This window comes from Rana temporaria, chromosome 9 (genome assembly GCF_905171775.1).
Source record: "Rana temporaria chromosome 9, aRanTem1.1, whole genome shotgun sequence".
Taxonomy (NCBI): domain Eukaryota; kingdom Metazoa; phylum Chordata; class Amphibia; order Anura; family Ranidae; genus Rana; species Rana temporaria.
The window spans coordinates 57832094-57855810 of NC_053497.1; the positions used below are offsets into that span (position 1 = coordinate 57832094).

At 46.9% G+C, this 23717-nt stretch overlaps 1 protein-coding gene across 1 annotated transcript; it reads left to right on the forward strand.

Annotated features, from left to right (window-relative positions):
- Positions 1-888: 888 nt before the first annotated feature.
- RSPH6A (radial spoke head 6 homolog A) lies at positions 889-23659 on the forward strand. Its single transcript, XM_040323562.1, has 7 exons — positions 889-1070; positions 5655-5889; positions 8698-9156; positions 10811-11098; positions 11186-11330; positions 15154-15271; positions 23351-23659. The coding sequence occupies exons 1-7, from the start codon at positions 970-972 to the stop codon at positions 23592-23594; spliced, it is 1590 nt and encodes a 529-aa protein (XP_040179496.1). The 5' UTR covers positions 889-969; the 3' UTR covers positions 23595-23659.
- The last annotated feature ends 58 nt before the right edge of the window (positions 23660-23717 follow it).

The window sequence follows — 23717 nt, forward strand, 5'->3', positions numbered from 1 at the left end:
TCCATGTATCATGGAAGTTCCAGCGCATGCGCGAACTGATGCGGTGAGATGGTTCCAGCCATCGGGAAAGTTCCTTCAAACACTGCGCAGGTGCAAACTTGCTGACGGAAATCCCCGAACGGCGGCCTGCATCCAGGGCGACGTGGATTGTGAGGTAAGTGGCCAGTCGGCCTCACGTCCTCGCTGCGCTCGGACGGCTCGCTTCGCTCGCTCGGCCTCCTGGCTCTTTTTTTAACATCCTCCAATCCACGGGGATGTTAAAGAATGAGCCTGGATGCCGGGCGAGGTTTGGGGATTTCCGTCGGGAAGCTTGCGCCTGCGCAGTCAGTGGAGGAACTTCCCCCATAGGGGAACATTCAGGACAAGTCACCGGCCGTCAATCATCTTCCCTCTGGATAGGAACGCCCATTCCCTGCGGGGAGTCGGAATCTTCACTATAGGATTACACAGTGTACGGGGCAAAAAAAATAAAATAAAGGCATACTGTAGCTTGCGCTACTATGCTTAATTTAATGCTAGAATGTTGTTATTGTGGGTGAACCACCGCTTTAAGCAACAAATGTCAGAAAAAGGCTTAGCCGTGAAACTGCTTATTATCAGGGCACATTATTATGTGCAGTGGAGTAAATGGGCTCTTTAAAAAAAAGTGCTGAAGCCATTAGATTGGCATGACAGCCAGGAAACCGGTACTTAGAAAAAGGAAAAATCAGCAATCTACCCTCAAGCTTCCTCACTACAGGTTACAGAAACTCGAAGACACCAGTGCCACCTGCTGCCAGTTTATAATACTGCAGGGGACACGGGATGAAAAATGTAGAACTCCCAGCATGCGCACCGTGTGTGAGGCTGTAGACACGTGACGTGTAAGCGTCGCTCTGTCTCCTAGCAATCGGGGGACGGCGTGGTTGCCTAGCAGCGAGAGACGCAGAGGGGAAGCAAACTCAGACGGTGGACCAGGATCGCCGAGAAATGTCGGAGAGTGTGGCCGAGATGACTCCGGATCCCCGGGAGCTGCAGATCCACAACGCCAAAGCCTACCTACAGCAAGCCGGCCCGAATGGGGTCAGCCTGTGAGTATGAAGGGGCCCGGCCCGGGGGGAGGGGGGGGACAAATAATCAGTCACAGCATTGCACTGTGTGTGTTCATTATTATAGGAGAAAACCGGAATCATAAACACCCGATCCAAAGACAATCCCGGTGTAATGAAGTCTGAATCTGAAAATTATGGAAAAACAAAAGTTTCATTTAGGCCTCATTCTCATCTGTGCATTCCGGGAACAAACACACACGCGCGTGTAAAAAAACACGCGTGGAAAATGCACGTTGCACTTGCAGTGTCGTTAATTGTTAATGGCAGCCCAGACGTAGCGAGCAAATACACGAAGCTCAACACCGGAATAGTTTCCCGGGGGCTTATTTTGGCATGTTTGTTAACCCATTCATAGAAGTGCGCTGCCATATGCACAGAGATCAAAGCGCGAAAAATGCATGACAAATGCGACACGGCGATGTGAATGGGGCATTACAGGGAATATACACTATGGCCCAGATTCTGAAAGGACTTACGACGGCGCAGCGCCATGTACGCCGTCGTAAGTCCTAATCCGAGCCGTCGTATCTATGCGCCTGATTCTTAGAATCAGTTACGCATAGATATCCATTAGATCCGACAGGCGTAAGTCTCTTACGCCGTCGGATCGTAACTGCATTTTTCCACTGGCCGCTAGGGGCGTGTAAGCTGATTTACGTGTCGAAATATGTAAATTAGCTAGATACGCGAATTCCCGAACGTACGCGCGGCCGACACAGTAAAGTTACGACGTTTACGTTAGGCTTTTCCCGGCGTATAGTTGCCCCTGCTATATGAGGCATAAGTGCGGCGTAACAATGTTAAGTATGGCCGTCGTTCCCGGGTCGAAATTTGAAAAAGTTACGTCGTTTGCGTAAGTCGTCCGTGAATGGGGTTGGACGTCATTTACGTTCACGTCGAAACCAATGACGTCCTTGCGGCGTACTTTGGAGCATTGCACACTGGGAAATTCCACGGACGGCGCATGCCAAATTTTAATTTAGGCGGGCTTACGCCGGCCGATTTACGCTGCGCTGCCGCAACTTACGGAGCAAGTGCTTTGAGAATACAGCACTTGCCCGTCTAAGTTGCGGCGGCGTAACGTAAATCGGATACGTTACGCCGCCGCAGAGATACGCCGCTGGACGAGACTCTGGCCCTATATTACCAAAAGTATTGGGACACTTGCCTTTACACGCACATGAACTTTAATGGCATCCCAGTCTTGCCTTACAAATGCGCTTCTGGAAGAAAGGCCAAACATTCCCATATAGACACATCCCTAAGACCCCTTTTACACTGAAGCGTTTTTACAGCGTTAAAAATAGCGCTATTAAAACGCTCATAATACGCTCTCCATGCATCTCAATGGACCCTTTCACACTGAGTCCTGCAAGCAGCAATCTTTGGAGCAGCTTTTGGGCGCTGAAAAAAACGCTCCAAAAACGCCCCATTCATTGAAATTAATTGAAAGCGCTGTAAAAACGCCTTGCCCTTTCACACTGAGGCACTGCAAAAACGCCCTAAAACGTTAGGGTCTAAGCGGTGCTTTACCAGCGCTTTTCAGGCGCTGGCAGTGTGAAAGGGCTCTGAAAGTCTTTCACATTGGGATTGCAGATGAGGCTTCTTTCAGGCGCTTTACAAGCTTTTTTTTAAAGCCAAAGCGCCTGAAAAACGCTTGAATAACGCCCAAAAAAAAGGCCCAGTGTGAAAAGGGCCTAATTGTGGACAGCTGAGAGACATCGATCTGTATCACCGTCTACTGTATATGGAACTCTGGATGGTCAAAGGCTCCCGGCTCACAGATAGAAATGGAAAGGAAAAGGAGGGCCGAGTGCATTATCTTTTTAAAATTACATTTATTAAAAAGAAATCGCATTACAGGCTGATAACTTGTATCAACAGAATCTTGTGGTAGACACGGCTGCCGTCAGTATTGTACGGTGCGCGCTGATGTCACCGCTGACTCCGACCAATTGTCCAGCTGGACAACGATTGTTTGGTGTGGACAATGCAGGCACTGTTCTGTCATCCAGTTAATGCAGGGCTGTCTTAATGAGTAGGCACTCCTGGGCTATGCCCAGGGGCCCCAGCACTTTCCCCAAAGCAGCTGGTCCTTGAGCCCATGCTGCCCCGAAATCGGGGGCCCCATGATGGCACTGAGAGTAATGGATACACAGGGGAGGCAGGCTGGCAGCGGTGTGCCGCGCTGTGCAGAACGATACCTATTATTTCACAGCCAGCAGGGAGGGGCAGGGCCGGAGTGCCAGTGATGCTCTGACCCCGCCAATGCAGCTTGAATGCTTAGAGACTCGAAGGCTGCGGGGTAAGAGCTGCTGAGGCGGCAGCACTGATAGCCCACCTGCAAAAGTAGCATTGTGGATGGTGTCATGGTGAGCCCAGCTGTCCAGCACTGTTTTCACCGAAAGGCTTGGAATGCCCAGAGGGATGCTCCCTTCTCCGCTCCTCCTTCTGCTTGCTTTATTGGTATAGGCAAGTGCAGTGCTGGAGGTGGGCACAGAGCTAATAGGTTACATGCACTGTATCTCCACTGGAAAAGGGGGTACTACATGGATGGAGTAATAGTGCTGGAGGATTTCAAGGGTGTATTGAGGAAAACAATGCTGAGGGGGGACCTGGGATGTATAGGGGGTAGCAACGCTTGGGTGGCTATAGTGTTAGAGGTATCAGGGATTTTGTGGGGTCACAATACAAGGGGTATTTTATGAAATATGGTTATATTGCTGGGGGGATATCTGGGGTGTAGAGGGGTCAGAGTGCTGGGGGGATATCTGGGGTGTAGAGGGGTCAGAGTGCTGGGGGGATATCTGGGGTGTAGAGGGGTCAGAGTGCTGGGGGGATATCTGGGGTGTAGAGGGGTCAGAGTGCTGGGGGGATATCTGGGGTGTAGAGGGGTCAGAGTGTTGGGGGGGATATCTGGGGCGTAGAGGGGTCAGAGTGCTGGGGGGATATCTGGGGCGTAGAGGGGTCAGAGTGCTGGGGGGATATCTGGGGCGTAGAGGGGTCAGAGTGCTGGGGGGGATATCTGGGGTGTAGAGGGGTCAGAGTGTTGGGGGGGATATCTGGGGTGTAGAGGGGTCAGAGTGCTGGGGGGATATCTGGGGCGTAGAGGGGTCAGAGTGCTGGGGGGATATCTAGGGTGTAGAGGGGTCAGAGTGCTGGGGGGGATATCTGGGGCGTAGAGGGGTCAGAATGCTGGGGGGGATATCTGGGGTGTAGAGGGGTCAGAGTGCTGGGGGGGATATCTGGGGCGTAGAGGGGTCAGAGTGCTGGGGGGGATATCTGGGGTGTAGAGGGGTCAGAGTGCTGGGGGGATATCTGGGGCGTAGAGGGGTCAGAGTGCTGGGGGGGATATCTGGGGTGTAGAGGGGTCAGAGTGTTGGGGGGGATATCTGGGGTGTAGAGGGGTCAGAGTGCTGGGGGGATATCTGGGGCGTAGAGGGGTCAGAGTGCTGGGGGGATATCTAGGGTGTAGAGGGGTCAGAGTGTTGGGGGGGATATCTGGGGCGTAGAGGGGTCAGAATGCTGGGGGGGATATCTGGGGTGTAGAGGGGTCAGAGTGCTGGGGGGATATCTGGGGCGTAGAGGGGTCAGAGTGCTGGGGGGATATCTGGGGCGTAGAGGGGTCAGAGTGCTGGGGGGATATCTGGGGCGTAGAGGGGTCAGAGTGCTGGGGGGGGGATATCTGGGGTGTAGAGGGGTCAGAGTGTTGGGGGGGATATCTGGGGTGTAGAGGGGTCAAAGTGCTGGGGGGATATCTGGGGCGTAGAGGGGTCAGAGTGCTGGGGGGATATCTGGGGTGTAGAGGGGTCAGAGTGCTGGGGGGATATCTGGGGTGTAGAGGGGTCAGAGTGCTGGGGGGATATCTGGGGCGTAGAGGGGTCAGAGTGCTGGGGGGATATCTAGGGTGTAGAGGGGTCAGAGTGCTGGGGGGGGGGGATATCTGGGGCGTAGAGGGGTCAGAGTGCTGGGGGGATATCTGGGGCGTAGAGGGGTCAGAGTGCTGGGGGGATATCTGGGGTGTAGAGGGGTCAGAGTGCTGGGGGGATATCTGGGGCGTAGAGGGGTCAGAGTGCTGGGGGGATATCTGGGGTGTAGAGGGGTCAGAGTGCTGGGGGGATATCTGGGGTGTAGAGGGGTCAGAGTGCTGGGGGGATATCTGGGGTGTAGAGGGGTCAGAGTGCTGGGGGGATATCTGGGGCGTAGAGGGGTCAGAGTGCTGGGGACGCAGGAATCTAGCAGATTATATACACAGGACAGCTTTGTTACTTTATGTATGTAGTATTTTCCCACTGTTTCTTTGCTGTACGGAATGATTGTTCATGCAGGTAATGCGGAGTGCCACCCAAAAGGCGAAGCTCTGCTTGTCTGCCTCCTATCTACTTGATGTCTGTTTACCTGCACTGTCTCCATTGTAGGGGCCCAGAGCATTACTTTGCCCAGGGGCCCATGATGCTATTAAGACGGCCCTGAGTTAATGTACATAAGGCCCAGTGATGGTCGGAGAAGGAAGCCAGTGTACTGTATTCTATTAACATGTTTGTCTTTTCCTAATGATCACAGATACGATCACATGTCTGCTCTCCTGTCCCGGATCCTAGCAGAGCGCCCGCCTAATCCACTGGAGATCCTGGAACAGCTGAGCACAGAACTGCACTGGTCCAGGCTGAACAAAGGACTTGACACACTACGCACCCAGAAAGATGACCCACACACTTACATTAAGGCGGAATCCCACCATGCGCTCTTCACTCATGGAGGCGGAGAAGGAGAGGAGGCTGAGGGGGATGGAGAGATGGTGAGCAAATAAGATTCCAACCAAGCCAAAAAATCACTATGGCCCAGATCCGCGAAGAACTTATGGCGGCGTATCTATTGATACGCCGCGTAAGTTCTACGATGCGCCGGCGTATCTTTGTTTTGTATTCACAAAACAAGATACGCCTGAAAGTGGGCTAGATCCGACTGACGTACGTCTTAGTACGCCGTCGGATCTTAGGTGCATATTTACGCTGGCCGCTAGGTGGCGCTTCCGTTGATTTCCGCGTAAAGTATGCAAATTAGCTAGATACGCCTATTCTCAAACGTACGGCGCATTTTTTTACGTCGTTTACGTTAGGCTTTTTCCGGCGTAAAGTTACCCCTGCTATATGAGGCGTACGCAATGTTAAGTATGGACGTCAGGCCAGCGTCAAATTTCTTACGTCGTTTGCGAATAGGGCTGTGCGTAAGTTACGTTCACGTCTAAAGCATTGACGATTTGCGGTGTAATTTGGAGCATGCGCACTGGGATTCTTTCACGGACGGCGCATGCGCCGTTCGTAAGAAACGTCAAATACGTGGGGTCACGATTAGTTAGCATAGAACACGCCCCCAACCAGACTCTTTTGAATTAGGCGGGCTTACGCCACCCGATATACGCTACGCCGCCGTAACTAAAGGCGCAAATTCTTTGTGAATACAGTACTTGCCTTTCTAAGTTACGGCGGCGTAGCGTTTCTGAGATACGCTACGCCCGCCTAAAGATAGGCGCCTGTACGTGGATCTGGCCCTATAAGTTTAAGAGTCGCCAAATAAAGAAAATTCAATCAAAATAGAATTGAAAAAACACAAACATGTATGTAAAAGTATGTAAGGCTTAATGCACAAGATTGTTCAAGGGCTGTACGGCATGCAGCGCCTGGATAGTGACATAACCAGGACCCGCTGCATACCGCCACCCATTGAGATTCATTCGAAGAGGTGGATGCATTAAACACAAACATGTACACTTAGATATGCTTCAAATGCAGGGTGTGATTGCCTTTGAGTGGCATTTGACAGGCAGCTCGGAGGTGATATGATAGGTGATATGATATGTTGCCTCCTCTGTGCCTGTTTTATCTCCTAAGGAGTTGCAGTACTGCAACCATGTGCATGTTATTGCCATTGTCTGCATCTGGCTATAGAGGGAATGATTCCCTAGGGCAGTGATGGCGAACATTGGCACCCCAGATGTTTTGGAACTACATTTCCCATACACTGCAGAGTGCATCTCCCCTGAAGCCACGGTCATGTGATTGGCTCCCAGTGCTGGCTTTAAGGGAGAGGAGGGACAGTAGACATCGGATGACCCATAGTAAAACCATAGGTGACATTACCATCCAGGCACTGCAGCCATTGTCGCTGCTCTCTCCTCTCCCCTGAAGCCGTCCGCTGGGGAGATCACATAACCGGACCGGAGCGCCCTTAGATTAGGTTAGGCCTTTACAGGCTAGATAGCACGAGGCTTATGCCCTGTACACACGATCGGTTTTCCCGTCAGAAAAAACAACTTTTTTCCGACGGGAAAACCGATCCGCTCAAGCCTGTCTTGCATACACATAGTCACACAAAAGTTCGGTGAACTTTTGACTGCCAAGAACGCGGTGACATAAAAGACTACGACGAGCCGAGAAAATGAAGTTCTATGCTTCTGAGCATGCGTCGATTTGTTTCCATGCATGCGTCGGAATTTTGCGTGTCGGAATTTGTACACACGATAACAAATTCTGATCAGATTTTTTCCTGACGGGAAAAAAGAGAACCTGCTTTCTATCTTTTTCCAGCAGTTTTTCCGTTGGAAAAAGTCTGATGGAGCATACACACACTCTCAAAAGCTCTCATCTGACTTTTTCCAACGGGAAAACCTATCGCGTGTACGGGGCAAAAGAATGGGGGGGGGGAGCAGGTTTAAGCTTTGATTAGACCAGGCTTCTACTTGAAGCATGTCATGGATAAACACAGATGTATCCTTAGATAAAAGCTAAGGGCTAGATTCACAAATGAGATACGACGGCGTTTCTCCTGATACGCCGTCGTATCTCTGTTTCTATCTATGCGACTGATTCATAGAATCAGTTACGCATAGATATCCATAAGATCCGACAGGTGTAATTGTTTTACACTCTCGGATCTTAGGATGCAGTACCGCGGCCGCCGCTGGGGGGAGTTCGCATCGTAAGCCAGTGTCGGGTATGCAAATTAGGAGTTACGGCGGATCCACGACGTATTTTCGCGTTCGCTACGTCGCCGCTAGTCTAGTTTTCCCGTCGCAAAGTTAGTCGTTTTTTTTGGTGCCCTAACTTTAGTCAGCAAGTGTATTGCTGTCTAAAGTATGGCCGTCGTTCCCGCTTCGAAATTCAAAATTTAACGTCGTTTGCGTAAGCCATCCAGGAATACGGAAGTACGCTACGCGCGTCGCCGTTCAAAAAAATGACGTCAAGGCGCGCAAAGCACGGCGGGAGTTAAGAAACGGAGCATGCGCAGTAGGTCCGGCGCGGGAGCGCGCCTAATTTAAATGGTACACGACCATTTAAATTGGCCCGCCTTGCGCCGGCGTAGTTTTCGTCGCAAGTGCTTGGTGAATCAGGCACTTGCGATGAAAAATTGCGGCGGTGTAACGTATCTAGGATACGTTACGCCGCCGCGATTCTACGTGAATCTGGCCCTAAATGCGTTTGGTCATTTTCCAATAATATTCTAGGATTTGGCTATTCAATTTACTGCTGAGGAGATTTATGCTTGAGATGACACAACAACAAATACCATTACCAAAATATAGATCCCATATTTTTTTCTTCGACAGATGGACTCTCCTCTCCCCAATCTCCTGGATCTTGCTCACCTGCTTCAGCAAGGAGGTGTAAATCTAGGGCGAGACGAGACCGTGCACATAGCGCTTGCCTTGAAACGGCTCATTGACACACGCCCCCTCCAGCGCTGCCGATTCTGGGGCAAGATCCTTGGTGCTCATGGCAGCTACTTGGTGGCGGAGGTGCAGTTCCGAGAAGGTGAAGATGATGAAGCTGAGGAAGGGGCAGAAGAAGAAGAGGAAAAAGCAGCCGAGGAAGAAGAAGATGAAGAGGAAAAAGAAGAAGCAGAAGATTTGCCCCCAAAATCCACATACCGGCCCCCTCCTGTGCTGCCTCGGGAGGAAAATGGCACAGGAGCAAATAAATATGTCTACTTTGTGTGTACAGAACCTGGTGCAGACTGGGTCCGCCTGCCTCCTGTAACCCCTGCACAGATTACAACAGCAAGAAAGGTATCCGCCTCCCATGCTGCAGTTATCCCTATGCTGTAATGTCTAGAGAAGACAGAAGCTGCTCAGCTATGACATTTTTCATTACTCCTTATCTTATTAACCCCATATTGTGTATGAATGTTACCGTGGCGACTATTTAAAGAGAAGTATGGCCAAACCTTTTTTTGGGCTATAATTCCCTTTTGGCTGACATGAGTGCATTTATTAATGTATTCCTATTCCCCAGAGGTAGCTGCTAGCGGGCTCTTGCTGGTTGTTAGCTGATTGAGTAGAACCACGCAATGTACGTGAAGCATCCTGACAATATTTTTAGGATCCATCCAGCTGTCTGATTGACAGTTGGCTCCACCTTTCAACATGTAGTTGAGTGCCAAAGCCAGTCATGCCTACTCTCTCCCCAGTCTATCGCTCATGTGAGCGCTGGAGAGCGGTGACTGACAGTCACTGATCTCCGGTGTGAGCAGACTGAGGACTGAATAATCAGTGACCATGTAATCACTCACTTCTCTGTCTTATGCCGCATACACACGACCGTTATTCATGTCATGGAAAAAAACGACACTTTTCTCAACGTGATTCCTCTCAAGTAAGGATGAGCTCCAGCGTGTTCGCATAGTACATGTGCAAAGCCCGCCAGGAAGTCTGCACGACGCTGCGCTAATCACAGCCAGGGAGACATTGTCCCGATGCTCGGCTGCAGAGATCGGGAAATGTCTCCCTGGCTGTGATTAGCACAGTGCCGTGCAGACTTCCTGGCGGGCTCTGCACGTGTACCATGCGAACATCCTGGAGCTCACCCTTACACTCAAGCCTGCCTTGCCTACACACAATTGTGAAAAAAAAGCTTGAGCAAAGCGCGGTGACGTACAACACGTACGACGGCACTATAAAGGGGAAGTTCCATTCGAATGGCGCCACCCTTTGGGCTACTTATGCAAATTTCCCCGAGGGCCACTTAATCGACTTAAGTAACCAGTTGTGGACCACAATGAGCGGAGTGGGCAGTCTGCATATGCAAAACAGACACAGCCCAATCTACTCTATGGGCCCTCTGATCCAATCAGATGGAAGGGGAGGGATCCACTTCTGTTTTTTTTTTAACAGATCCGATTTGAGGTAGGCGAGTGTAAACAGACAAAAGTCTGTTTACATCTGTCGCTCCATAGAGGTGAATGGAGGGTCCGATTGGGTTGGACCGATCGCGTGAAAGGGGCCTAAGGCTGGTTTTACACTGATGTTATGCGGTCTACCCACACTGGTTGCGGTGCAGTGTACCTGAGGTTTTCCCGGTGGTTAGCTGCACTTTGCCATAGACGTCTATTATATCCTGCAGTTGTGGTGCACTTTCTAAAAAGCCGCTTGCTTCCTCTACCGCCGGCCTTTATTCACAACACTGATGCTCTGGGATGGCAGGTCGGCAACCTGCAATCTGGGCTTGCCAACCAGCCACCCCAGAGCAGGAGGTCGTGGGCCAGATCAGAGGGCTCCCCGGGCCACTGGTTGGGCACCCCTGCACTAGAGCAACCCCATACCCATCCTTCTTTTACCGTGATATATCAATTAAGTTGTCAACTAACAATTAGTTGTAGATTTGGTTTCATTTCTCTACTTCATTTTCAGTGAACTGATATCAGTTTAATCTTTGTATCCACAGATCCGACGTCTCTTCACAGGAAACCTTGAAGCTCCAGTTGTCACCTACCCCCCATTCCCAGGAACGGAGGCTAACCTCTTGCGTGCTCAGATTGCCCGTATCTCAGCGGGAACCCTTGTCAGCCCTCTTGGTTTTTATCAGTTTGGGGAAGAGGAAGGAGAAGAAGAGGAAGAAGGGGCTGTAAGGGACACATACGAAGAGAATTCTGAATTTGAGGGCATTCCAGTGAATGAACTGGTGGAGAGCTTGTCTAACTGGGTTCATCACGTCCAACACATATTACCACAGGTGAGAAGAGTCACCTTTCAGATGCAGGTACTGGTCCTAGTTTCAGGTTATATTCCCTCACAAACATGCCTGGTTTCCTTGTTCTAGGGACGATGTGTCTGGTATAACACCGCTGTAAAGTCAGAAGAGGAGATGGAAGAAGAAGAGGGGGAGGAGGAAGAGAAAGAGGATGAAGAGGAACCAGAGCCTGAAGTGGGCCCTCCTCTCCTCACACCTCTCTCTGAGGATGCTGGTACCTATCTTTTGTGTCCTTAGAAAGCACCTGTAGACTTGCAGAAAATATTATGCTGTAAAGGTGGCATATAGATAAAGTAGATGTGTGTTTTTATTATTTTCCCTATTGAGATTTCAAAGTCGAACTCCACAAAAAAAAATACACCCTTGCAGTTGGGCCCCTTGCACTGCATAGGTAAATGCTCGTTTTCCCGCCGTAATACACTCCAACAGTAGTTCCAACTGAATTCCACTCAAGCTGTCTTGCATACACACAGTCACAACAAATTCCGACCGCCAAGAACGCGGTGACGTACAAAACACTACGATGAGCCACGAAAAATGAAGTTCAATGCTTCCGAGCATGCTTCGACTTGATTCTGAGCATGCATGGTTTTTAGTCCGTCGGAATTGCATCCAGACAAACTGAAATTCTGATAGAAATTTTTTCATCTGAAAGATTGAGAACATGTGGCCAGATTCACGTACGGCGGCTTAAAGTTGTGCGGGCGTAGCGTATGTAATTTACGTTACGCCGCCACAAGTTAGAGAGGCAAGTGCTGTATTCACAAAGCACTTGCGTCCTAAGTTACGGCGGCGTATCGTAAATGTGCCGGCGTAAGCGCGCCTAATTCAAATTGTGATGGGGTGGGCGTGTTTTATGTAAATAAAGCATGACCCCACGTAAATGACGTTTTGAACGAACGGCGCATGGACGTATCCCGGTGCGCATGCTCCAAATCACGTCGCAAATAGTCAATGCTTTCGACGTGAACGTAACCTACGCCCAGCCCTATTCTGAATTGACTGACGCAAACGACGTGAAATTCGACGGCGGTTCCGACGTCCATACTTAACATTGGCTGCGCCATCTTTTTGGTGGTTTATCTTTACGCCTGAAAACGCCTTACGTAAACGGTGTATCTTTATTGCGACGGGCGAGCGTACGTTCGTGAATAGGCGTATCTCGCTGATTTACATATTCTAGGCGTAAATCGGCGTACACGCCCCTAGCGGCCAGCGTAAATAGACAGCTAAGATACCACGGTGTAGGAAGACTTACGCCGCTCGTATCTTAGCAACATTTAAGCGTATCTCAGTTTGAGCATACGCTTAAATGTAGGACGGCGCGGATTCAGAGTTACGACGGCGTATCTACTGATACGCCGGCGTAACTATACCTGAATCTGGCTATAGTTCTCTATCTAATTCCGTCAGAATTTCCGACAGGAAAAGTCCGATGGGGCATACACACGGACGGAATATCCAATGAAAAGCTTCCATCTGACTTTTTCAGTCGGAAATTCCACTTGTGTGTACAAGGCATAAGGGTTACTGAGCAAGCAGCTTTACTTACCTTAAACCCCGCGTTGAGCGGCTCCAGTGTTCCCCAGCTCTGGTCTGTGGGCTGAGACTCAGTGCCATCATGTACAATAAAGGGACGTTGTATTGTAAGCTGGTGAGGCTGTAATACAAGAGCTGGTCAAAGCTTACAGACCAGCTGAGACTGGTCACAGCACTGGGGGTAGCCTGTTGGTGTGAGTAGTAAGGTATTTCTCCTCAATCCTCTGCCCCCAGACTAAACAAGCAGGGGAGTCCACTAAAAGGGTGTTTTGTTTTTTCCTGGCGTTGGGTTTTAAAGTAGTTGTAAATCTCAGACATGAAATATGAACAAAACATATCCCTCTAAAGTGTGTACTTGTCACAATTAAGAGGACCAAGTGTCATTTCTGTCTGCTGCTTCATTCCTCCGCTATCATTATCAATCACATCTGACAAGTTTTCTGGACACCAAGAGAAAAATGGTGACAGGGGAGGGACCTCCAGCTAATTGACAGCCTTAGCTCTGTTCCTGTGGGCTGTGTGGGCCCTCTAATCAGCTCTCAGAGTGTACTGGAGATACGCCGTCGTAACTCCTTTGTGAATCCGGGCCATAATGTGTAAAACAGATCAGTTATCCTTTAAGTGAAATGAAAGTCTGCCAAATGTCCAACAACTAAACACGAAGGGTTCAGGTATTCAAAAATACACAACTTTTTTAACTTTTCCCCATGAGATGTATTTTATATTGCAAATCCTGGTTCCCCTATCGATATAGAATATTAGTATAGCTGCTGTTAGAGGAAACCTATATTGAGGAAATAAAACATTTGGCCTCACATTCTAGAAATCTAGCTGCTTGGCTGTCCTGCTGAAGCAATGATTTCAGTACACGTAGGCAGATCAGAGGCTCTGAATTTAGTCTGACTTTGCGGATCTGCATGCTTGTTTAAAGGAACACTAAAGATAAAAACATATTTTTTTTTTAAATAACAAACATGTTATACTTACCTCCACTGTGCAGCTCGTTTTGCACAGAGTGACCCCTAAACTGGTCTTCTAGGGTCCCTCGGCGGCTGTCTCGGCTCCTCTTCGCAAGAACTAACCACCTTTATGCGAGCGAGCATGGTGGTTAGTTCTTGCGGGCGCACTCCAGTGATATAGCTGCTCACTGTATCACTCGGCCATCCCCCGGTGCGCCCCGTCATTGGATGTGATTGACAGCAGTGTGAGACAATGGCTGTGCTGCTTTCAATCACCCAATAAATGAGCCAAGAAAACGGGGGGCTCGGGGGGGGGCGCTAATCCACAGATGTTTTTTCACCTTAAGGTGAAAAAACCTTTACCTTTACAACCCCTTTAAAGACAGTGACCTTGAAAGCGCTGAAGCCATGGGATCAGAATGACAGCCAGACAGCTAGCACATTCACAACGGTGTCCGCCTCTGTATTTCTGGTACTGGTTCCCATCAAAAAAGACACAAGATGGTCATCATCGGATCCAGTCAATTGCAGCAGGACGAGGAAATAATTAAATGTCTTCAGAGACTCTGTGACCTTTTTAAACTCTCTGGGCCAGATTCATAAAGACTTACGACGGGCGTATCTGTAAATACGCCGTCGTAAGTCCGAATCCGCGCCGTCGCAACTTTAAGCGTATGCTCAAACTGAGATACGCTTAAATGTTGCTAAGATACGACCGGCGTAAGTCTCCTACGTTATCGTATCTTAACTGCATATTTACGCTGGCCGCTAGGGGCGTGTACGCTGATTTACGCCTAGAATATGTAAATCAGCTAGATACGCCTATTCACGAACGTACGCCCGGCCGTCGCAGTACAGATGCGCCGTTTACGTAAGGCTTTTTCCGGTGTAAAGTTACCCCTGCTATATGAGGCGCAGCCAATGTTAAGTATGGACGTCGGGCCAGCGTCGAATTTTCCGTCGATTACGTCGTTTGCGTAAGTCGTTCGCGAATAGGGCTGTGCGTAATTTACGTTCACGTCGAAAGCATTGGCTTTTTGCGGGTTAATTTGGAGCATGCGCACTGGGATACTTTCATGGACGGCGCATGCGCATGGGGTCACAATAAATTTACATAAAACACGCCCACATCTTCCACATTTGAATTAGGCGGGCTTAAGCCGGCCTATTTACGCTACGCCGCCGCAACTTACGGAGCAAGTGCTTTGTGAATACTGCACTTGCCTGTCAAAGTTGCGGAGGCATAGCGTAAATAGGATACGTTACGCCCGCACACAAATACGCGTTCCCTACCTGAATCTACCCCTCTGTATCTAAAAACTATAGAGGGAACAGTTGATCACCTGAGTTTGCTCTTCCCAACATCTCACTATTGGTGAAATGAATAAGCCGCCATAAGTGTTTGCAAGGTGCATAAACATGTATTCTCAGCTGATATTAGTTTGCAGGTTTATACACAGATCTTCTATGGCAGTTCTTCTCCCACTTAATCATATTGTCATGGTAGGACTTTATGGTAAATTGTTTATTTTTTTCCAGAAATTAACCAGACGCCACCATGGACGGCCTCACACTCGTCTTCTCTCATCCCTCAATATGCTCTGGCAGTTCTTCGATCCAATCTGTGGCCCGGAGCCTACACCATCTCCAGCTCCAAGTATGTTCTCCCATTTTGCGATCTTTTAAAAATTTCCAGCATTGCCTGTCTAAAGACTGTCTTGTTGATTTCAGATGAAGTTTAAAAGACATGCTCTCATGTTGTCCCTTGTAGGGTAATTAAGAATACAGGGCTGTCAAGAAGGCACCAGTGTGTGAAGGATGAAAACAAGTGTTAAGGGGATGTTGTCCCTAAGGGTATCTAAGGCCTCATTCACACAAGGCGGATCCGTTGCCACGGAGTCTGCCAGCTCAGGAGATCTCTCCGTTGATCTCCGCTGAGCCGGCAGATGAGAGGTCCCTCTCTGCTCACTTAGCGAGGAGGGGCTTGTCAAGCGCCGCTAAGTCCTATGGAGAGATCGGACGAAAACAAATAGCATGTCCGTTTTCATCAGATCTCACCTAATCCGATCCGCCAGAACGGATGGCGAACGTATCGCCATACGTCTGATTTTAGCAGATCGGACCGGATGTCAGCGGACATGATCACCGCTGATATCCGGCACTCCATAGACTTACATGGAGCGCCCGTTCAGGTCCACCGAAAAAACTGACGGTCCGCCTGTGTGAAAGGGGCCTAAGGGACAACATCCCCTTGACACTTGTTTTCAGAAAGAAAAGCAGCTTTAGTAAAACTTTTGCTGAACTGCTGGCACCTTACTGGTTAGGTTTTGGGTAACTGCACAGCAGTTTCTTCCAGCAACATTGTGTCATCTATTCAACAACCGATCCAAATGTCTAAATATTCCCTTGTGCCTGATTAAAAGTAAACAGTAGCCAATCAAAATAGAGGGGAAGGCATTTGAGTGTGTTGAAATCCCAGATCCAGCATTTAATTTAGAGCCAGAAATTACACAACATATACCCTTGCGGTGGGGTGGGAAGGGGTGGTACCATCAAGGATTAAATATAAAACCATTGAAAAAAATGTGTAAAATGCTGTGCTAAAATATAATGTAAAAGGTGACTCTATTAAAATGAAATATAGCATATAAAATATAAAACACATGTGCATATATAAATGAAAAAAAAGTCAAGATTAGGTCTTCCAGAACACCACAGTGACACTTTGCATAAAGGAAGTGTTTAATCCACTTTGGCAATCACCACGTGAGACTTAACCAACCACAAGCAATGGACTCTTGCCATAACATGAGGACTCCACTACAGAGTCAAATCATCATAAATCCCATCAAGCAGAGATCCAGATTATATTGTTTGGCTGGAATTCAGCAGTATATTTTGTGAATCCAATCAATGGTAACATCAATGGCAACCATAAATGCATGAAATTCCACATAAAATCAAAATAGAAGAATCCACAGTGTAAAATGGTCTAAAAGGTTTTATTGCACTTCAAAGTATGAATGCTACTAACATGAATAAAAACAATACGCACGTTGTATGCATAACAATCCCAAGATGCATAATAGAGCTTCCAAACAAAGTTTCCCAAAAATTACCGGTCCAAGTAGGTGTGACGACGTCACATGTGTTAGCTCCTTCCAACGCGTTTTGTCATATTTGACATCATCGGGGGAATAAACAGATATTTTAGCATGGCAATTTACAGAATTATCAAGGGTTAAATGCTTGTTAGGTCTAGGGGTAGCTATAGAGATTGCATTACTTACCTTGCCCCCACTCTGGTTGGCTGCACCACTGTTCTCCTCTACCTCCAGTGCTCAGGGTTGCAGGTGGCTCGACAGCATTATCACGTACAATCAGGGCCATTAACCTGACATTGTACATGGAACAGGGTAGGATTGACCCAGGCTGGGAGCGCTTTAGAGAGGAGGCTTCATGTGACCGTTCGCACTGTTGTAGAGGCACTGCTTGAGCATGGAACAAGGTGAGTATTACTTCTTTTCCTTTCTCCTTATTACCACTAGACTGAATAGGTAGTTAACCCTTGCAGTGCAGGAAGAGCCTACTGCAAGGGCAAGGATACATTTTCTCTAATTTCTGGTGTTGGGCTTAATAGATACCCCACCTGTTGTAAACATTTCCCTAAGGCCCCGTACACACGAGAGGATCTATCCGCTGGAATTGATCCGCGGACCGGCTCCAGCGGATAGATCCCCTGGTGTGTAAGATCCAGCGGATCTGTTTCCGCAAATTTTTGTCCCCGGGGATGGATTTCCAGCGGATAAAAATTTCCTAACATGCTAAGAAATCTATCCGCTGGAATCCATTCCAATGGATTGATCCGCTGGTCTGTACAGACTCACCAGATCAATCCGTCCGAATCCATCCCCCGCATGCGTCGTAATGATTTGACGCATGCGTGGAAGTCCTTATATGACAGCGTCGCGCACGTCGCCTCATCATCATCGCAGCGACGGCGCGACGCGTCACCGCGGACGGAATTCCGCGGGGATTTTGATCTCCTGGTTAGTACAACCAGGAGATCAAAATCCGCCAGAGGATTTATCCGCGGAAACGGTCCGGAGGACCGTATCCGCGGATAAATCCTCTTGTGTGTACTAGGCACTAGACTCACTGCACTGTGGTCCAGCACCATTCCTCTTACAAACAGTATGAAAACCAAAATCTTTGAACCCACTTCCTGTGTCCTGTAAACACAGGACCTCATGATCATGCCTTTTGGAGTGTATCATAATGTCACCCCAGGCTCACAGAACAACTATGCAGCGTACCTCAGCATACTCTCTGCATCACTGAGGACCGTCCAGCCCCAGCAAAATTAGGCAAAAGAAAAGGACTCCTCTGAAGTGGAAAGTCAGTCAAACAAAAGTTCCCAAATAAAAATTGGGATTTTTTTATTTTAGCAGGCAAAAGGGTGATAGGAAGGGAAATCTCAAGGACGAACAGCTACAGTTAAACTGCATTGTGCGTTACCTGTTTTACTTTTTAAAATACAGGAAATCGCCCTGGGATTTTAAATGAGGTGAATGCGGTTAGCTAGCATTTGACAGAGTAAATGCAGTCTCAAAATGTATTAAAATTATCATGCAAACATAAACCACATAAATCATAGCCAAGCCACTGAAATTATACATACATAAAAAAAGGTCAATACATGTATCATGGTATAAAATGTAAATTGCAAAGTACACAGGCATGAAAAGTGTCCCAACGCATTTCGCAAAACCATGCTTGCTTCATCAGGGGTAGGTGCATGTTTAGTATATCTGTAGGGAGTATAATGAACCAAATAAGTATCGACACAGATATGGTATCGTGACAATTAGTCAAGAGGGTCCAAAACGCATGGCCCTATACTCCCCAGAGGCTGGACCAGATTACAGAATGCTGCATACTCAGACGCCGCAGTAATGAGCGTCTGGCTGAGGAGCTGAGGAGGCAGAGGAAAAACCAACCCGACAGACATGGCCAGGATGGGGGTGTGTGTGTCACCAAAGATCTCCCAGTATCAATTAATAATGTCAACATAAATGCATATGTATCAATAGATGCTGTCATAACAGCATAAAAGTAAATTAGTATATGATAGAAATATGTATATGCATGAACCAATCTGGTTCAATAATGGTATGGGCTTAGAATCTAGGGGACAAATAGAAAAAAATAAAATAAAATGTGTAGATAAAAAATATGATCGAGTGTGTGTTCCACATAACATGTATCCAAGTCCATTGTATATGTCAGCTAAAATAAGAATATATGTATATCAGTTGGTACTATACCAACAGATTAACCATGAAGTATACAATGTAATATATATATACATATGAGCATGGTCTTGCAAAACGCGTTGGGATACTTTTCATGCCTGTGTACATTGCAATCTACATTTTATACCATGATACGTGTAATGACATTTTTTACTGTATGTATCATTTCAGTGGCATGGTTATAAATCATGTTGTTTATGTTTGCATGACAATTTTAATACATTTTGAAACCGCATTTACTCTGTCAATTGTTGGCTAACCACACTCACCTCATTTAAAGTCCCGGGGCGATTTCCTGTATTTTGTTGAATATATTGGGATGGAGGTGGTTTGCGGGTGACACCAGACTTTTTCCTTTTTTGTTTTACTGCTCAGATCATACAAAAAAGTGGTGTTACCCTTTTTTTGTAATATTTTAGTTTCCGTTTAAAATTGAAATCAAATTGCTTAAAGCAGAACTCCAGGAAAAAATGTTTTTATATGCAAATACAGATGTTTCCATACCTTTCATGAAATTGTTGATGTTCTTGTACATACAGTGCCTTGCAAAAGTATTCGGCCCCCTTGAACTTTGCGACCTTTTGCCACATTTCAGGCTTCAAACATAAAGATATAAAACTGTTATTTTTTTTGAAGAATCAACAACAAGTGGCACACAATCATGAAGTGGAACGAAATTTATTGGATATTTCAAACTTTTTTAACAAATAAAAAACTGAAAAATTGGGCGTGCAAAATTATTTAGCCCCCTTAAGTTAATACTTTGTAGCGCCACCTTTTGCTGCGATTACAGCTGTAAGTCGCTTGGGGTATGTCTCTATCAGTTTTGCACATCGAGAGACTGAAATTTTTGCCCATTCCTCCTTGCAAAACCGCTCGAGCTCAGTGAGGTTGGATGGAGAGCGTTTGTGAACAGCAGTTTTCAGTTCTTTCCACTGATTCTCGATTGGATTCAGGTCTGGACTTTGACTTGGCCATTCTAACACCTGGATATGTTTATTTGTGAAACAATCCATTGTAGATTTTGCTTTATGTTTTGGATCATTGTCTTGTTGGAAGACAAATCTCTGTCCCAGTCTCAGGTCTTTTGCAGACTCCATCAGGTTTTCTTCCAGAATGGTCCTGTATTTGGCTCCATCCATCTTCCCATCAATATTAACCATCTTCCCTGTCCCTGCTGAAGAAAAGCAGGCCCAAACCATGATGCTGCCACCACCATGTTTGACAGTGGGGATGGTGTGTTCAGGGTGATGAGCTGTGTTGCTTTTACGCCAAACATAACGTTTTGCATTGTTGCCAAAAAGTTCCATTTTGGTTTCATCTGACCAGAGCACCTTCTTCCACATGTTTGGTGTGTCTCCCAGGTGGCTTGTGGCAAACTTTAAACAACACTTTTTATGGATATCTTTAAGAAATGGCTTTCTTCTTGCCACTCTTCCATAAAGGCCAGATTTGTGCAGTATACAGGGACTGATTGTTGTCCTATGGACAGAGTCTCCCACCTCAGCTGTAGATCTCTGCAGTTCATCCAGAGTGATCATGGGCCTCTTGGCTGCATCTCTGATCAGTCTTCTCCTTGTATCAGCTGAAAGTTTAGAGGGACGGCCAGGTCTTCGTAGATTTTCAGTGGTCTGATACTCCTTCCATTTCAATATTATCGCTTGCACAGTGCTCCTTGGGATGTTTAAAGCTTGGGAAATCTTTTTGTGTCCAAATCCGGCTTTAAATTTCTCCACAACAGTATCTCGGACCTGCCTGGTGTGTTCCTTGTTCTTCATGATGCTCTCTGCGCTTTAAACGGACCTCTGAGACTATCACAGTGCAGGTGCATTTATACGGAGACTTGATTACACACAGGTGGATTCTATTTATCATCATTAGTCATTTAGGTCAACATTGGATCATTCAGAGATCCTCACTGAACTTCTGGAGAGAGTTTGCTGCACTGAAAATAAAGGGGCTGAATAATTTTGCACGCCCAATTTTTCAGTTTTTTTTAAAAGTTTGAAATATCCAATAAATTTCATTCCACTTCATGATTGTGTCCCACTTGTTGTTGATTCTACAAAACAAATTACAGTTTTATATCTTTATGTTTGAAGCCTGAAATGTGGCAAAAGGTCGCAAAGTTCAAGGGGGCCGAATTCTTTCGCAAGGCACTGTAGGTGTCCGTTTATCATAATACCGCTACTCACTTCTCCGGCATTCTCAGAGGAGATCTCTCTCCTCTAGGTGCCAGTTTATGAAGCCTTGTAGATCGCTTCTCCTTTGGAGGGGTGAAGCGATCTACAAACGCTTCCAACAGTGGAGAACGGCCCCTGATACTGGAATCTCGTGAGACTTTATGAGATTTCCATACCAGAAATTCACGGAAACACAGAGATGTCCGTTTATTAAGCAGTGATTTCACCGATCAGTACACGGACAGACGGCGTGGTTAATGTTAATAAAATAACGAGTCCCCCTACATAATATATATATATGTATAACCACACATTATGGCCTGGATTAACAAAGCACTTGTGCCGACGTATCTCAAGATACGCCGACGTAAGTACAAATGTGCGCCGTCGTATCTATGCGCCGACCCACATACTAAGATACGCCTAAAAAAAGGGCTTCCTCCGACCGACGTAACTTACCTACGCCGTCGTATCCTGGGCGCATATTTACGCTGGGCGCATTTGCCGCTCCCAATGATTTTCTATGCACATATGCGAACGTACTTGCGCCCGGCACATAATATACGCGGTTTGCGTAAGTCGTACGTCCGGCGTAAAGTTATTCCCCATATATGAGGCGCAAGCCATGCAAAGGTATGGACCAGGGAACACAAGCCGTCGTATCTTTTGTCGTGAATATGACTAGACCTAGGTTACGTTCACGTCTTAGGCAGTGATCCGTCGTATCTTAGGGAGTAGTTCCGACGTGATTCTGAGCATGCGCACTGGATGCGTCCACGGGACGGCGCATGCGCCGTTCGTTATTCGTATCTTTATGGCGCTTGGCCCATCATTTGCATGGGTTCACGCCTCATTTGCATGGCTCACGCCCACTTCCACTTACGACGACTTACGCCTAAGAAACCCAGCGCAGATTTGGTGGCAAGTGCTTTGTGAATTCGATTCTTGCCTCCCTGCGCTGCATCGGCGTAGCATAAAGAAGATACGCTACAGCGGCATAAATATGCGCCGATGTATGTGAATCCGGGCATATATATTTATATATAAATATGACAGGGGGACATGGTTACAGTGTTGGGGGGGGTCTGAACCAGGTAGCAGGAAGTTAAAAATCTTCCTCCTTCCCCCTCAGATCCCCCGAGATTCCCTCTTCACTCCCCGATTCTCCACCTCTGAGCTGGTAAATCTGGGAGGAGAATTCTGACACAGATCGCCAGTGAAGCGCTGAGATCGCAGCTTCATAAACTGGCTGTTACTGTGTCATTCAATGAGGATTCTCACTGTGCGGAGATCATCGGCGGGAGAACAAGTTCAAACACGTCTCCCCTGATTATCTCAGGTTCATAAACTGTTTATAAGCTGTGATCAGTGGCGATCCTTGGGATTTGTGTGTTTACACACTAGACATGTGCAATTTGTTTAGTTCCGAATTCTTTTTTTAACTAATTTTGACAAATTTGTTAATTCCGAAACGTCCGAACTTTCGAATTTTCAAATTTTCGAATTTTCAAATTTCCGAATTTTTAAATTTCCGGAATTTCAAATTTCCGAAATTGCAAATTCCCGAAATCCGGAAAAAAATCAGAATTTTTGAATTAGAAAATTGTAAATTAGAAAATTCTAAATTAAAAAATTCAGAATTTGAAAATTAGAAAATTCAGAATTTGAAAATTACAAAATTAGAAAATCGTAAATGAGAAAATTCTATATTTGAAAAGTACAAAATTAGAAAATCGGAAATTCTAAAATTCAGAATTCAAAAATTCAGAATTAGGAAATTCGAAAATTCAGAATTTGAAAATGCCAAATTTCGAAAATTTCAGAATTCGAAATTTCCGAATTTCACATTCCTGAAAAAAGCTTAAAAACAAATGAAACGTAAACAAATGGATTTTTAGGCAGTGCACATGTCTATTACACACACACACATCCCCGTTCTCGCTCTGTAACGCGCAATCGTGGGTGCGATTCGCAATTCCTATTGCCTCTGGGGACACGCTTCGAGCGCACGTGCCGCCAGAGGTGCCTTTAAAGAGCCCATGTACAGCTACGACGGCTCGCGCAGGGGAGCCAGGCTGCCGCAGTTATGGCGGCTGGTCCGGAAGCGTTTAATGCACTGCTGTGGAATTATTTGTCTATCTCTTTTTTACACTGACATTTGTTTCACCTCATTTGCATGTTTATTGATAATTAATTGGCAGCACAGACATGTTAATGTAAGTAATTTGTGCTTCTCAGGAAATTTGAAAACATCTACATCGGCTGGGGGGTGAAATACAGCCCCGAAGGATACAGCCCCCCTGCTCCTCCTCCACCGCAGGCAGAGTACCCCAGTGGACCTGAGATCACAGAAGCAGTGGACCCCACTGTAGAGGAGGAACAAGCTCTAAAGGCTGCACAGGAAGAGGCTGCAACTGCTGCTGAAGAGGCAGAGGAGGAAGAAGAAGAAGAAGATGATGAGGAGGAGGAAGGTGATGAATAAAATATATTGGTTTATGCTCTTTTCAGTTATGCAGTATATTTAATAAAACTTTGTTTTCATGTTTGTTTGGTGGAATATTTACCTTGTGATATGTGATGTCATTTTCTCATATTCGGTGTAAAT

Bases quoted from the DNA above. Each gene is read 5' to 3' on its own strand.
- RSPH6A (XM_040323562.1), top strand. From the start codon at position 970: ATGTCGGAGAGTGTGGCCGAGATGACTCCGGATCCCCGGGAGCTGCAG. The intron at 1,071-5,654 runs GTGAGTATGAAG...TAATGATCACAG, and splicing joins GGCCCGAATGGGGTCAGCCT to ATACGATCACATGTCTGCTC. The intron at 5,890-8,697 runs GTGAGCAAATAA...TTTCTTCGACAG, and splicing joins CTGAGGGGGATGGAGAGATG to ATGGACTCTCCTCTCCCCAA.